General features: G+C 30.2%; 1 protein-coding gene across 2 annotated transcripts in view; it reads left to right on the top strand.

The window, feature by feature from the left end:
* Nucleotides 1-17,063, top strand: part of LOC145313194 (uncharacterized) — a 243,398-nt gene that overhangs the window by 191,601 nt on the left and 34,734 nt on the right. For both annotated transcript variants that reach the window (XM_080152485.1, XM_080152484.1), the window contains exons 8-11: nucleotides 703-929; nucleotides 5,855-5,952; nucleotides 6,380-6,469; nucleotides 11,068-11,175. In XM_080152485.1, coding sequence (XP_080008611.1) covers nucleotides 703-929; nucleotides 5,855-5,952; nucleotides 6,380-6,469; nucleotides 11,068-11,175 — 523 coding nt within the window. The remainder of the gene's footprint in view (nucleotides 1-702; nucleotides 930-5,854; nucleotides 5,953-6,379; nucleotides 6,470-11,067; nucleotides 11,176-17,063) is intronic.

Here is a 17,063-nt window from a genome sequence, read left to right as displayed (position 1 = left end):
TGTAAATTACAATCAGTGGTTAAAAAATGTGTGGACACATAAATTAATGAATTAACCAATTAAGATTCAATAAAAGTCACTAAAGATGTTAAGCCAACAAACAAGAAAACGTTAATTTTAAACTTTGGGGACTAGTGTAATAAACAGCCCAATGTCCCCTCCCTCCCTGCATATAAGCACATACTCGATATTTAAATCAAACTTGTTAAAGTTACTTTAACTTAGTTAAGTACATGTTATATAATTTAGAAAGTTAATAAATTAAAACTTACTCATAATTAAAATTAAACTTAAATCGTAAGAAAATGAAGACATTAGATGTAAAATAAAAGCTATTTAAACCTAAATTTGAGTGTTGTAAAAGTAGAATAAAATTGTTAAAAGAAAACTTGAGAAATAAAATTCTTTCTTCTTATTCCCAAGTAGACGATTACTTTTATTTCTTTTCTCATTTCCTTTTATGAAATTGTATTATAGCATCATTTGGGTGTAATATTCTTTTTTTCATATCTTTGTGCAAATTTTCATTTTTATATAATTTTGGAACTTATATTGCACTAGAAGTTTTTGTCGAATTTCTAGTTCTCCGTCCGTATGTTTGTATGGACGACCAAGAACTTTAACAAAAGTGACATATAAAATGTTTAAAATGTTTGAAAACACATTTTACTGTATAATACTTTACTTCTCTTTCTTTTTCAGAGAGGAGAAAGAGAGAAAAAAGAAGGAGAGAGAACAGCGAGAGCGAGAAAGACAAGCGAGAGAGGAGGAAAGACAGCGAGAGCGCGAGGAGAGAGAAAGAAAGAAGAAAGAGAAAGAGGAGAGAGAGGAAAGAGAAAGAGAGGAGCGTGAGAAGAGAAAGGAGGAGGAGAATAACCCTGAGAATGATATGTTCCCCAGCTTGGCGGTCGAGGTCCATGGAGATACAGGTAAAAACAAAGTTGATCAAATTTTCAAAATTTTAAATGAAGTCTCTTTATCGTACATTCTAATAATCTTGATTTCTTTGTTGATAGACAGATTGAAATTGCCAATATGAATCCTTTCCAAATTATAATTGGTATTGGGTACCATCGCCGTTTCACCACCTCAAGGAGTAAAAAAATAACGTACCTCCCCCCTGGCAAAACCCAGTACACGCCACTGTATGATTCAGATAAACCCTTCTTATAACCTGCCTTAAGAGAGGTTTAGTGACTTATTTTCTGCGCCACAAATTTTTAAATTTATCAGATTAGTAAGATGTTTATCTTTGCAGAAAGCAATTATGATATAATACATCAATAAAAAGACAACAACAACTCTTTATTTTGCAGGTTATTATCTGTAAAATTAGTTATTTACAGATAAAAAAAGTATTTTGCATTTTTATAGCTTTATTTCATGTATATTGTTTATCATTCGAGCGAAACTTTACAGTGAAATTGAGTAATAAAGTGAAAAATTTGAGACTCAAGAATTTAAGGATAGGTTAATAGAAAATAAATATGTCTGCCCAAAAATTCATAACTTGGAAACACAATTTTTTTTCTCTTGTTAAAGGAAGGAATTTTGTATATAGGGTCGTTTTGTCGTATTTTCACAGTATATAGCTTGTGATAGGTTATTTTAGGTTAGGTTAGGTTAAGTTAGGTTGGGTTATTGCCCCGCAGGGTTAGACGATTGACCCCGCAGGTTAATAGCCCACCGCAGGATATAAAAATAATGGGAAAACTACTGTGAAAATACGACGAAACACCCCTTAAGAGGCGTTGCCACGAAAGGGACTATACCTAGAATTTTCCTTTTAAGAAAAATTAAAGCTACACTAAGAATATTTTACTTTAAGGGAGAAGTATTATTTTTTTTTCTATTGACTTATCCTTTCATGCATGGGGTGAGAGATAAGTTGAATTGCTAAACTGTATTGTAAAGATATTTAATGCAAACATCAAAGTATTAATTTTAAAAAGTTTTATTTTGAAAGAATTTAATTACTTCAGTTTCACTTTAAGGCTAATTTATTTAAGTAGTGCAGCTTCTTTATAACCTGTACAATTTTAATTTTTAATGTTTGGATGTTGATTTTCTTGTTTTTTATCCCACTTTCTTGGATTTCCACTAAATGTTAGTCTTAATACTCTCAAGAACTTATATTTAATTACCAAAATTTCACTCTTTCTTACAATTTAAACCCTGAATGTTTGTTTTCGCAAAAATGAATTAAATCGGTCTTGTAAGGGTAACAACGAAAATAAATCAATTTATTATTCAGCATTGAAAGTACTTGGGATAACCTTAAGAAAAATATTCAATGTTACATGCAATCGATGGCTATTTCCCTCAATTTGCAAGTAGGTGGACTATAACTAGCCCCTACCCCCTCCCTTTTATTTGATATACGAATTTGTAATATTTTTGTAATTTAAGGTAAGGTCTATTGGACAAACATATTTGAAACTCCTCTCATTGTATTGAAGCGAGTTGTAGAAAAAAGGTTGATAATCGGTGGAGGGAGGGGGAGTGATAAAGTAGGCAACAAATATAATAGAAGGATTTTGCCCCATAGACTGGTGGTATTTCATGATTGTTGTCAATGGCCTCACAGATAATTTTTTGATTTTGTGGTTATATTTGACTTAAATATTTTCCAATTTTTTTTAAAATTTTTAATTTAAATCGTCATTTAATGGCCTTAATATATTAAAATTTTGGGGATTTGACCCTTCCTACAAAAAAGCATGACCATTATGGCCATTATGTCAAGATCTTATTCATCAATCCAACATAAAGAAAGGCATACTACTTCTTCTATAAGAAGATTAAAATTTTAATAAATGATTATATTTTATGAAGTAAATTAAAAAGTAGATGCACAATACTAACTTTGAAAAATGACTATTAATTTAACTTTTAGTTCAAACTTCAAGGCTATTTTTATTAACACTGTTAAATTTAAATCTTTTGCTGACAACTTTAACAATTTTTTTTCTGCAAAACTGTTCACAACTTTTTTAGCACATTTGCATTGAGCTGCGCAAAAAAAATGAAAAATATATCAACTTTTAGAACTTTAGCTTAAAAGACACGAAATGATCAAAATGTATGGCCTGATTTTTTTCAACAAATTTTTTTTGCACAGAAAGTTTTAGTTGCCTTACAACACCTTGAAAGTTAAATAGTGCAAATCCAAGAAGATATTGCAAAAAAAAACTTTTTAAGGTGAAGTTAAAAATGATTTTTTAAAGAAAAAATATTAATTACCTATCTTAAAAGTTTATTTTTAGCATTATATGAAGGTGCATCATTACTTATGATACGCCATTGTCCTAAGTTGATAAAATAACAGCACTACAAATGTACATAGATATTTGAATAAAAATTGTTGGTATACATTACTTACCCTACATATATTAAGATTGAATGACCCTAACTCTAATAGATCAAAACTAAAAAAGTGTATAGCCAATGATTTGAGAGATAAGACAATGGACAATGGTCCATTAATTAATTTACAACAAATTTACAATGAAGAGGAAAAAATACCACTTTTGTAGATTAAAATTATTGGTTTAAAAGTTTGGACACTACTAAATAATAAAACTAATCAAATTCTGTAACTATCAAGTACCCAAAGTTTTTGAGCTGGCTAATGAGATAAAACTTTGGGTACCAGTGCAATTTACGGCCTATATTAGTGGGGGAAATTTATTTTGCCTCTAACTTTCCAGCCAGTCAAAATTAGGTTATTGAAAAAAAGATTTTATTTTCTGAATCTTTATAGGAAGCATGCTATAGGCGTTGCCAAAAAAGAAAAGTATTCCCTCAAAATTCAAAAGTAATAATTTTGAGTTAAAAAGTTTGGCAAAATTTTTTCTAAAGATGCAACAACCCTGGTTCATACTCCCACTTAAAAAAAAGTTATATTAACTGACAAAGATAAATGAACATTAATTGTTGAAGTACATAATATGAGTGCACAAGAAACTACACCAACCTCTTTCAGGGATGTGGGGATGAGGTAATGGGTGTTTGATTAATTTTCCCCAAGATCAAAAAAACTTTTATGTTATATTTTCTTTAGTTTAAAGATACGATTTCATGGTTTCCCATTGTGTCGCATAATAAAATCTCAAAAATACCAATTAAAAATGTACCAAAATACGAGAGGTAGAAACTTTATTTTCCATTGTCCCATCTCTGTAGCTCTTACCGCAACCTTAAGAACTCTGCAAATATTGGAGGTAATTTTAGAGTGTCTAAAATACCTCTCCGTTAAGTTTCTGAATTAATTGTATTTCATGAAAAGCATCCTTTTATAAGCATATACACAAAAATATATTTGTCTCAATAAGGCTTTTAATTAATACCAAAAGAAGGGAGGCAATGCAGCTTTTTAACTGTCCCTATTTTAATAAAACATGGCGTTAAAATCTCTAACGTTAATTACTCTAATATTTTCAAGTATAGAACAACAAGAAGAACAAAAAGGAGGTTAAGCTGGACCTTAAATTGGGTGCTTAAAGCTATTTAATAACACATAATCACAGTAGATTAGAATTTTATTAAACTCAGATAATTAAAAGTTATACAACAATATTCGGCTTTTCTAAAAACTTCATCTAGTAAAAACAAACAATACCTTATTTACGACAAGGAAATGGTAGGATATTCGACAATTTTGATAGATAAATCGATTTCTGCAAATCTTTTTTTTTATTTTACACCCATGTCCTATTATTTGTAAACACACAAATCAGGTTTTTTCCTAGATTTTTTAATATGAACCAATAAATTTTAAGGGAATTGAATTATTGAATATGTTACCCTTTCCCTGAAGACACAACATGTTGTGCTATTTATTCTTTTCTTTCCTTAATCTACTGTGTTCAACTTTTTCTAGGATTATTTTGGATGGTTAGTCAAATAAAAGACTATTAAAATGAACTGTAAAGGTCATGTTTTATATACTTAATAAAATATGCTTTTATAACATACTTGATTTTCAAAATTTGAATTAATTTCAATATATAATATTTTTCTATAAAATTGTTTGACTTCAAATATTCTTGATTGTGTGTTCTTAAAGCTATGATCCGCTGGACCAAAAAACCTGCAATATGTAGGGAACCTTTGGATGAATTCAGGCAGCCTTAAAATGATCTATGTGTTACTTTCAAAACATGGAAAACTCAATCGGTTCAGTTGTTAGTGAGATTTTAATGGACAAACTTAAAAATCTTATTTCTTTATATAATAGGATTTAATATATTGATGGGGTTTTTGTCTCCATGGGTAAAGATACAAGTCCACAGTTTTTTTTTTTATAAAAAGAGGGCCATTTAAAGCATCTAGGACGTTACCACTTCATGATTAAACTTTACAACAGTGTCGTAGAAAAAGTAATTGTAAGCAAAATTTCTTTCTGTTTTGTTTTGAAAACATGTTTGCAAAATTATTTTCTTTTCCCATTTTTAATTACAACCAAGCAAGGACGTTTCTATCCAAATTTAAATTGTTAAAGTAAGTTATCAATAAAGTACCAAATGATTGTATATTAGTTTTGATTTTATTAAGATGTGATCACATAAAAAAAATGTAGGTTAACCCCTATGCTAATTAAACATATAGGATCAGAGAGGGTTGGGACAATTGGACTGTAAATTATAGGTTTTTGTAGTTCTCTCATTATTTGGGAACCTTTATTTTATTTTTTTTACTTTAATTGTGAGTGTTCAAACTTTTCCACCAATAATTTTAATCTACAGAAGTTGTAACTACTCTATTTATAATAATTTAGTTGTACATCTTTTCTTATCTCTCAAGATCCCTGTTTTTGTTTAATGATGATCTAAACCTTGATATTTATGTGCAGGTATGGATGACTTGGATGACCTGGAGGGAGAGGACGAGTATGAGGATGATTTTGAGGATCTGGAGGATCAAGAATACGAGGATGAGGTTGAGGAAGAGGTAAAAATATTTAAACTTTTGAGTTCGAATCCAGATCAAATCCTTCTAATACTGAAGACGTTAATTTAGTCCTTACCACGTCCACCACCTTGAAGGTGGCTGACAATGGCTATGAAAGGGTCAGTAGTTTTCTACCGGATAAAAAGTTCTGCTTCGAATTGTCCTATTATTGAATTTAAATATTTTTAGGAAGCTCTTTATATTGCCTTTAAAAAATGACATCAGACAATACAAATGGCCAATTGTAGGCCAATACACAGACTAAATTACCAATGGTAGGCCAGTTTACATTTGAATTGACAAATGGTAGGCGAGTATGACGCCATTTTTACAGGCACTATAAAAAGCTTCATAATTTAGGCATAAGCAAAGCAACTCTGTATTTTGTGCTTGACAGTCAGTACGTCCATTAATTATGTTATTTCAGGAGGAAGAAGAAGAAGAGGAAGGTTATCCCTACCCCATTGGACCTCTACCACAAGAAATATTCAATGACCTCAAGAGCCTCGACGAAATGGTAAGCCATAATAGATGTGATTGTTTTGTTCACTTCACGTGCATACGTCTGTACATATTGATAGGGATATGCATTTTTTTTGTGTGTGCTACAAGTCTTATATTATAAGCGGTAAGGTTTTTGTTTGAAAGATGCCTGTCAGATTTGATGGTCTTTATAATTTTCTTGTGTTGATTATAAGCTATTTTCTGACCTCCATCGCCCACCCCTAGAGGCTAGGGGTCGAGCAATTAGTAAGATTTTAACAACCCGAGTCTTAGGAGTCCATTTAAATGCACTATACTTTAAGAAGACCAACCAAAAATATATGATTAATCAAAATCATTATATTTCTATTGATACAGTGAGTAGATTCGAACTATCTATTCTAAGATAGATAGATAGCTTGATGTAAATTAAGCGATATTGATAGATTATCTTTTAAAAATGAATTTCCTGAAATTGAAAGCAGAACCCCTATTATATTAGTTTCTGGCTTGACAGTAAGTTTCTAAAGATTTCAAATCCGGTTCATTCCATTGAATTTTGTTCAAAGTTGATTTTCCTTACAATCTATGTGTATATTTTATATATAGGCCTCGTGTTCATGTTCAATATAATAAGCAATGGATAAATTATTTAGGATTAAAAAGGGAGATTTGAAGGTTTTTTGGCTACATAACGGCCATGAAATTTAAAATTCTTTATTTGATTTTTCTTGTTTATTACTGTTATTGTTTGTACTTTCAAGGCTACGAGTCATAGTATAGCAATTGCATGATTCACAGATCGACCGACATAACACTTGCTTCATTAGTTATAAGATCTTTTGTACAAATATACTGTCCAAGAGTTGGATGTAGGCGCAGGGTTTTAAGGATTGTTCAATGAAAGATAAGATTTTGCAAAAAGATCAGATTAATTCGTATTTTTTGGTTTATTAAGCTAACAATATCCTTAATTGAAAAGTATATATGGTGATTTACATATGACATGTATATTATTCTCAACTTTATAAAAACCTATCCATGTATCCCTGCTAGGGTAGGACATATTGGTAGGACAGATAGGAGGACATGTATTTTATTCTCAACTTTGTAATAACCTATCCATGTATCCCTGCTAGGGTAGGACATATTGGTAGGACAGATAGGAGGACATGTATTTTATTCTCAACTTTGTAAAAACCTATCCATGTATCCCTGCTAGGGTAGGACATATTGGTAGGACAGATAGGAGGACATGTATTTTATTCTCAACTTTGTAATAACCTATCCATGTATCCCTGCTAGGGTAGGACATATTGGTAGGACAGATAGGAGGACATGTATTTTATTCTCAACTTTATAAAAACCTATCCATGTATCCCTGCTAGGGTAGGACATATTGGTAGGACAGATAGGAGGACATGTATTTTATTCTCAACTTTGTAATAACCTATCCATGTATCCCTGCTAGGGTAGGACATATTGGTAGGACAGATAGGAGGACATGTATTTTATTCTCAACTTTATAAAAACCTATCCATGTATCCCTGCTAGGGTAGGACATATTGGTAGGACAGATAGGAGGACATGTATTTTATTCTCAACTTTGTAATAACCTATCCATGTATCCCTGCTAGGGTAGGACATATTGGTAGGACAGATAGGAGGACATGTATTTTATTCTCAACTTTGTAATAACCTATCCATGTATACCTGTGAGGACAGGACATATTGGTAGGACAGATAGGAGGACATGTATTTTATTCTCAACTTTGTAATAACCTATCCATGTATACCTGCTAGGGTAGGACATATTGGTAGGACAGATAGGAGGACATGTATTTTATTCTCAACTTTGTAATAACCTATCCATGTATACCTGCTAGGGTAGGACATATTGGTAGGACAGATAGGAGGACATGTATTTTATTCTCAACTTTGTAATAACCTATCCATGTATACCTGCTAGGGTAGGACATATTGGTAGGACAGATAGGAGGACATGTATTTTATTCTCAACTTTGTAATAACCTATCCATGTATTCCTGCTAGGGTAGGACATATTGGTAGGACAGATAGGAGGACATGTATTTTATTCTCAAACTTTGTATTTACTCGTTAAACTTTTGGACAACTAGATTTAAAGTTTTCAGCTTATTTTCTTCCCTTCCTTGCTTTCTATTTTCTATTTGCATCTATCTTTGATTTTCTCCTTTTCTCTCTTTTTCTATAAAATATGTATATTTGGCTTTTTTAACCTTTTTTCCTACTACCTATTAATCTATGAATATCTTATAATTTTTCCCCCTTTTCTCTCTTTTCATGTTTATTATATCTTTTTTTGTCTATCTATTTTTCCATTTGTCTATTTATTTATCTATGTAATAATGTATCTATCTATAAGTACCCGTTTCTATCTTTTTCATTTCTATGCTGCTTTTTAAAAAGTATACAATTACTTAAGAACAACACATAAGAACAAAATATAAAATTTAATTAATTATGAACATGAAAGTGTTATTAAGTATTGTATATTAAACCTTTGTAACACATAGTACAGCATGCTAGGGAGCTGATAAAAACTTTTGTGCTCAGTTATTATTATTATTATTCAAACTTCTTCCTAGAAACATAATGCAAAAAATGGGGGTGCCTCAAAATATATTTTTTAAAGCATTTCAATAGAATAGAATCCTTTTGTATGTTTTTTGCATTAAGAATTTAGAAAAAAATAGACCTTATATGTTTAAATTTTTTCTATTTAATAAAATATATGTAATACTTTATAAATTCCGAAGCAACTTTTTTAAAATCCGTAAATAAACAGAGAAATTACTGTAATATTTGCTGCAAACTATTGTTAGTTAGCCTTTGTAATGAAAATATGATTTCTTACATTTCTTACATTTCTTCTATTTAAAATAATTTAAATTAGGTAATATTTGGTGATTTTTGAAGCACCACCAAAAAAAGTGTAAAACAAACTTTTCACCGTTAATGCAAATTATGGCTTTCTGAAAAGTTAGCATTTACAATCACAACTTTTTTCATTGGCTCCGATTCTCCATAAAGTTGAGCTGCAGTTAGCCAGGTTTTTTCATGGAAATTATTATTGAAAAACGTTTCTTTTATTTTTATAGATTGATTGTTGATATGTTTATTGTTTACTGCATTTCAAAATAATTTTTGTATGGATTAAAGTTTTTTTTAAATGTTACACTGAAATTTTTGATAACACCTTTAGTCAATTTTTTAACTTGATGTGTAATACAGAGATCTACAGGGATAAGACAATGGCCGATATGTTGAGTACAACCCCATTGATGATATACAAAATTGCCCCTTCTATAGTTTACATTTAGTGGTTGGAACGTTTGGAAACTCAGTTAAATAAACCAACCAATCATAATTTAATATATAATACAATCTCCAAAGCTGTTAGGCCAACGAAAAAGAAATGTATGGGGACTAGTGCAATAAACAGCCTAATGTCCCCCTATCTCCCTGAATAAAGAAGCATAGACATAAATTTATTTTTCGCAAATAAAAAGATGCAATTTTAGAAAAACTTCGCTTCCCTAAATGATAGTGAGTAAATAAGTTAATTTTCAGCATCTTAAATCTACACTGTGTTGTGGTGTGTTAAGGGGAGAAATAGATTTATCACGTGAGTGCTAGTGTTGGTTTTTAATCAGGGAAGCGTTGATAGGTATATAACATTGTAATTTTTTTGGATATAGTCCCTTTCGTGGCAACGACTCTTAAGGGGCAATTCGTCGTATTTTCAAAATTGCTTTTGATGGGTTATTTTTATGTTAGGTTAGGTTATATTGGGTTAGGAGATTGCCCCGCAGGGTTAGAGCCCCCTGTAGGGGCTAGAAATGGGAGAAAAGCTACTGTGAAAATATGATGAAACGACCCTTAAGAGGCGTTGCAACGAAAGGGACTATATCCAAAAAAATTAGCCTTTCCTTTTACCATTTTTTTTGGTTGTAGGTTAGGTTATTTCTAAAAAAAAAAACCTAAATGTTTTAAGTATCTACATTTATATAATTTAATTAGTTATTAACATTATTATATTAATATATTTTGATAGTACATTTAGATTTCCATTAACTACTCTTTAATCCCTTATTTTAATAATGGTATCTGGAGGTTATATCGGGAGGTTGTTAATATAATAGATAGAGAAGATAATAAATCAGCTTCAGAGTAATTATGAAGATACAAGTTTATCACAAGAAGGGTGCAACCCGGGTGCTAGTACATAATTAATCACAAAATTGTTGCTAGTTTTTTGTTAACTTCAAGTTAAAACACACAAAACTTAAAAATTAAAAAAGATATTGCCTGTATATCATAGTGCAGGGATTTCTTCAGATTAATTTGAATGGATATAGGATAAACGTGGATATATTCAAAGGGGAAAATTTTTCGTCAATTTAGCTGGTTAATATGGACTTCATTTATTGGTCAGTTCGTTCATGTAGGAGGAGGGGAGGGAATGGGGTAAAGGGGGTGAATGGTGGTATCGTTATTGTAGCCAGCTACAGAGAACATGAAAATGTGGTTCATTTTAATTTGATTTCTTTCTCATAATTCAATCATTACTGAACATGACTTTTTTTGTAGGTGAGAGAATTGGTGTCCGAGTGTCAGTGCCCCACCCAGTTCCCCATGATTAGAGTCAGCGAGGGGAAATACAGAATTGGAGACACTAAAGTCCTTATCTTTGTCAGAGTAAGTACAATTTTTATATTTATTAATGTAAAAGGATTGAAAAAAATGTCAATGTATTGTAATAGTTATATATCGCATCGTATTATAGACAGCTTTTCGTGGACATTAAGATTATAAGATTAATAAAACTGGTAATTTTATGATTTATTTTTAAATATTTAAATATGATTTTTCATTATGGCTGAGAACCGGTTTTAATCCATCGGATATTAATCGGTTTCGAAGCAATACTGTAAAAAAAATCTTAACCTTATGTTATCCTCTATTTCCTTTTAATTGGATTTTATGTTAAATCAAAAGTTTTATTTCATGTTCTTACCGACCTCGACTACTTTGCCCTTATTACAAAGGTTAAAATGCTTTTTTATTGCGAATAATTTCGAATTTGTATGGAATCAAAACAAGAACAAAACGGATTCCAATTGGTAAAACAAACTTTTCTATTTCGAGTTTATTTTCTACTATATAAAAGTTAAATATGACAATCAAACTTTGGAATAAAATATTAAAAATATAATTTATATTGGCTGGTTTTTTTTTGGCATTTCTGTATAATAAGTATCCAGGGACTTAAAGGGATAAGACAATGGCCGATAGGTTATTATAAAACTAGTGTAATAAACAGCCAATTTTTCTTTCTCTCTCTGATAAGTGTCCCCTATAAAAAATTCGGATCATATGAAGGAAATGAAGTCATTCCTAAAAAGGACAGAAATTCCCTTCCAAAAAGGACAGAAATCATCTTCCTTTTTCTCAGATATCTCAAATATGGACAAAAATCACTCTCCTTTTTCTCACATATCTGAAAAAGAGGATAAAAATCACCTTCCTAAATCTCACTTTATCTTCCTAATTCTAAGAAAATTAACCCAATACCTCTAAGTTCTTCCTTATTCTCAGATAGCCTACCTTATTCTAAGAAATTCTTCCTTATTCTAATAAGATCTACCTTATTCTAAGAAATACTTCCTAATTCTATGACAATCTACCTTATTCTAAGACATTCTTCCTTATTCTAAGAAATTCTTCCTAATTCTATGAAAATCTACCTTATTATAAGACATTCTTCCTTATTCTAAGAAAATCTACCTTATTCTAAGACATTCTTCCTTATTCTAAGAAATTCTTAGTTATTCTAATAAGATCTACCTTATTCTAAGAAATACTTCCTAATTTTATGAAAATCTACCATATTATAAGACATTCTTCCTTTTTCTAAGAAAATCTACCTTATTCTAAGACATTCTTCCTAATTCTATGAAAATCTACCTTATTCTAAGACATTCTTCCTTATTCTAAGAAAATCTACCTTATTCTAAGACATTCTTCCTTATTCTAAGAAAATCTACCTTATTCTAAGACAATCTTCCTTATTCTAAGAAAATCTCTTCCTTATTCTCAGATAGCCTACCTTATTCTAAGAAATTCTTCCTTATTCTAATAAGATCTACCTTATTCTAAGAAATACTTCCTAATTCTATGACAATCTACCTTATTCTAAGACATTTTTCCTTATTCTAAGAAATACTTCCTAATTCTATGAAAATCTACCTTATTCTAAGACATTCTTCCTTATTCTAAGAAATTCTTAGTTATTCTAATAAGATCTACCTTATTCTAAGAAATACTTCCTAATTCTATGAAAATCTACCATATTATAAGACATTCTTCCTTTTTCTAAGAAAATCTACCTTATTCTAAGACATTCTTCCTAATTCTAAGAAAATCTACCTTATTCTAAGACATTCTTCCTTATTCTAAGAAAATCTACCTTATTCTAAGACATTCTTCCTTATTCTAAGAAAATCTTTTCCTAAATCTCACTTAATCTTCCTAATTATAAGAAAATTAACCCAATACCTCCTAGTTCTTCCTTATTCTCAGATAGCCTACCTTATTCTAAGAAATTCTTCCTTATTCCAATAAGATCTACCTTATTCTAAGAAATACTTCCTAATTCTATGAAAATCTACCTTATTATAAGACATTCTTCCTTATTCTAAGAAAATCTACCTTATTCCCTCAAAGTCTTCCTTCTCATCACATATCCTTCCTTTGTCTCAGATAATTTAGCTAATTCTTGCTAATTAGACCAACCATTCCTGGGATCTTAAGCTTCAGACAGAAAAACCTTACTATTTTCTTCATATTCTACCAGGAGATGAGAACAGTCTGTGTTGCAATAATTTTATGTAGATCAGATTTTTTCATCCAAATAAAAAAGCTAGCTTTTTTTAAGAGTGAAAAATAAGAATGTTTTTAATTTAATGACAAACTAGCCCCTAGAGACCTCTTTAATTTTAGTGGGTTTCTAATTTTTTTTTTTTTTTTGGGGGGGGGGAGATTTTTCCTAGGGGAGATATTTGTTTAGAATGTGTTAGTACTCTCCCCCAAAATAGCTATAAACCTTCCTTTGTCTTATAAGAAGCTAAACAGTAATGAAGAACCATACTGCTTCTATATATAATATTAAAAAAATATTCTTATAAAAAAGGTAGCTTTTAGAAATTAGAAAAAAAAACGTCCGTCAGCTTGGCTAGCCTGGACAAGAATTTGACACAGCACGGCCGCCTACATGGTAAGGGAGGGTGTGTATTTTTCATGAACGAACACTAACCCACAGACATACATTTAAAATAAGACCATAGACTATGTATATTTAGAATTTTAAGAATTTTAATGGATAATTAATTATATTGTTAGTGTTTTATTTCAAACTAGCGGCTAAGCTCCTAGAGACACTTTTAGGGGCACTTTAGGTGGTGGGAATTGAATTTAATATCTCCATTTTCTATAGTAGTTTAAAATGAAAAAGTGAAAAAAATGAAGGGAAGGGGGTTAATTTTTTTTGTTTTGGTGGGGGGGGGGATCATACTCATCCCCACATTTTTCATTCTTTTTTTTTATTTTAAATTAAAATTTTTTGTAAAGGAGTAATATTTTTCAAGGTGGGTGGTGGTACCCTTCTCAAAATAGCTATAAACCTTCTCAGGATCTATGAGAAGCTACAGTGTAAAAGTGAACCATATCGGTTCAGCGGTATCTAATTATTTTTTAAAAACTTTTATATTACATATTCTATATTTATAAATTGTCTTTTTTGATGTTGTCCTTGTCCCATGCCGAAACAGAGAAATCAACCTATAATCAGGAATTAAGAGGGATAGGACAATGGATGATAAATCAATTTACTTAATTAATTAAATAAAAAGTCTCTAAAGTTGTTGAGCCCATAAATAAGAAATTGTTAAAATAAAACTTAGTGTACTCTGTAATAATCCAGGGAGGGAGTGAATATTGAGCTGTTTATTACACTGCACTGGTCCCCAAAGTTTTATAATAACGTTTTCTTATTCAGTGACTTAAAACTTTTATTGAATTTTATTGGTTTGTACATTAAAATGAGTGTCCTGTCCATTAACGATTCAATTCAACCACTAATTATAACTTACAAAAGGGATAATTTTATGTTTAATCAGTGAGGATTTACATCAACTTATCGGCAATTGTCTTATTCCTTGGATCCCTGTTAATAGTAAACGATTTAACCACCAATTATAACTTACAGAAGGGATAATTTTATGTTTAATCATTGAGGATTTACATCAACTTTTCGGCAATTGTCTTATCCCTTTAGATCCCTGTTAATAGTATATTTGCGGTCCGCGGAATGAATAATAGAACATATGGGTTAGTGAGGGGATGAGTGATGACCAACATCAGAGCTAAAGAATTGTTGATTTTCGGATATTTTTATAATTATAAATATATGTTCAAAAGATATAAAGGATAATGAATTTTTCTTAATATTCATATTACTTAATACCAAAAAATAAAATATTTCTTAATGTCAAAACTTTTTGTATTTAGATTTTAGTATTGGTCTTTAAAAGCAACAAATTGGGTCGAGTTGGGTCAATATTTATAAGGATGGTTCGATTTTTAAAGCTATAAGTACCCTATCTTATTGACATAGAGTTACATAGAAAAGTTGTCGCCAAATTAAGTTGCTAACCTGTTTATTGGTCAGTTTATTCACCATAAAGAAGGAAAAGAGATAGGGTAAAGGGGAGAGGGGATAGATAATGTTTTAACCATCTACAACAATGATATTTTAAGAGGATACAAAATTATGGTTCAACTTCCAATTAATTCTATATTTATTCACGTGGATTAATAGTATTTTAGTTAGTTTAGGTTGCAATTTCCCTTCGATTTTATTTGGTGTACCATTTTTCCATAAGGAGGGGAGGGAATAGGGTAAAGAATTGGGTGGGGAAGATCGTTATTTTAGCCCGCAAGAGAGTTCACTCTATTAAAGAACATGAAATGTTTCGTGTAAGATATAAGTAATAATAAATCCATTGTGGTGAATTCAAAATTTAAAAAAAAATTGAAAATTGACCCACTCTAATTGCCCTTGAATTGATTTCATAATTATCAGCTGTTTGATTTTACTGACGAAAAGAATAAGTTGCCAACTTTCTATAGAGTTTGTACCACATAAATAGGAATGTGAAGAAAAAAACATTACATTGGTTGAGACTAGCAGCTACGCCACTAGAGGCTTCTATGGACACTTTGGGTAATTAATCAAATAAAAATGTCTGACTCTAAGCCTGGGATTTTATTTTTGAAAAGGAAAAGATTTTTTTCTGATGGTTAGGGGGGAAATTTTTTTCTTTAGGCAATTTTTCTTGGGAGCTCAGACAAACATCCTGTTACTTTTTATAAAAGGATTGATAATAACATATAGTTATTGAAGAAAATTATCAGTAAAATATACAAAATATTTTAATTTGTTTTGAAATTATTACTTTTTTGGTCTTGGTCTAATATTTTATGTGTTGGCTAGAGAAAGATTGTAAAGACTACTTGTCTTTTTCTGTTATCCTGTTATTATTAGGTTTATTTCTCTGCAAAATTAAGTTAATTATTAATAATTTTATGAATAAAAACATAAACACTAAATGTCAAAAGATACAACCAAAAAATATACTGAATTTTCTATTATTTCTTAAGATAATTTCATACTTCTGACTGGGGTTCCTATTAAAATGTACTTTATGAACATTCCACCTACTAAAGTACAAACAAACATTTCAGGTCAAAAGATACAACTCAAACTTATCCTACACATCTTGTTCTGATATCCCAATAAACATAAGGAAATATATGTGAGAAAAAACAAGATTTTGAGAGAATAAGGAAGGGGAAAAGGCAGAATTTATATATTCTCTATACCTCTATTTCAGTTATGATATCCCAATATAAATTAGGAAAATTATCTGAGAAAAAGGAAGAATTAGGGGAATTAAGGAAGAACTTCTTAGAAAAAGCTAGGTTATCTGAAAATAAGAGAGAATTAGTAAGGAAAAGGAAGAAGTTCTTAGAATAAGCTAGATTTTCTTAGAATAAGGAAGAATGTCTTAGAATAAGGTAGATTTTCTTAGAATAAGGAAGAATGTCTTATAATAAGGTAGATTTTCATAGAATTAGGAAGTATTTCTTAGAATAAGGTAGATCTTATTAGAATAAGAAAGAATTTCTTAGAATAAGGAAGAATGTCTTAGAATAAGGTAGAATTTCTTAGAATAAGGAAGAATGTCTTAGAATAAGGTAGATTTTCTTAGAATAAGGAAGAATGTCTTAGAATAAAGTAGATTTTCATAGAATTAGGAAGTATTTCTTAGAATAAGGTAGATCTTATTAGAATAAGGAAGAATTTCTTAGAATAAGGAAGAATGTCTTAGAATAAGGTAGATTTTCTTAGAATAAGGAAGAATGTCTTAGAATAAGGTAGATTCTCATAGAATTAGGAAGTATTTCTTAGAATAAGGAAGAATTTGAAGGAATAAGGTAGATTTTCTTAGAATAAGGAAGAATTT

This window comes from Acartia tonsa, chromosome 3, assembly GCF_053477335.1.
Source record: "Acartia tonsa isolate MP-2025a chromosome 3, ASM5347733v1, whole genome shotgun sequence".
In the NCBI taxonomy this organism is placed as follows: Eukaryota; Metazoa; Arthropoda; class Copepoda; order Calanoida; family Acartiidae; genus Acartia; species Acartia tonsa.
The sequence above is the reverse complement of the archived record's forward strand: the minus strand, read 5'-3'. Positions and strand labels throughout refer to the sequence as shown.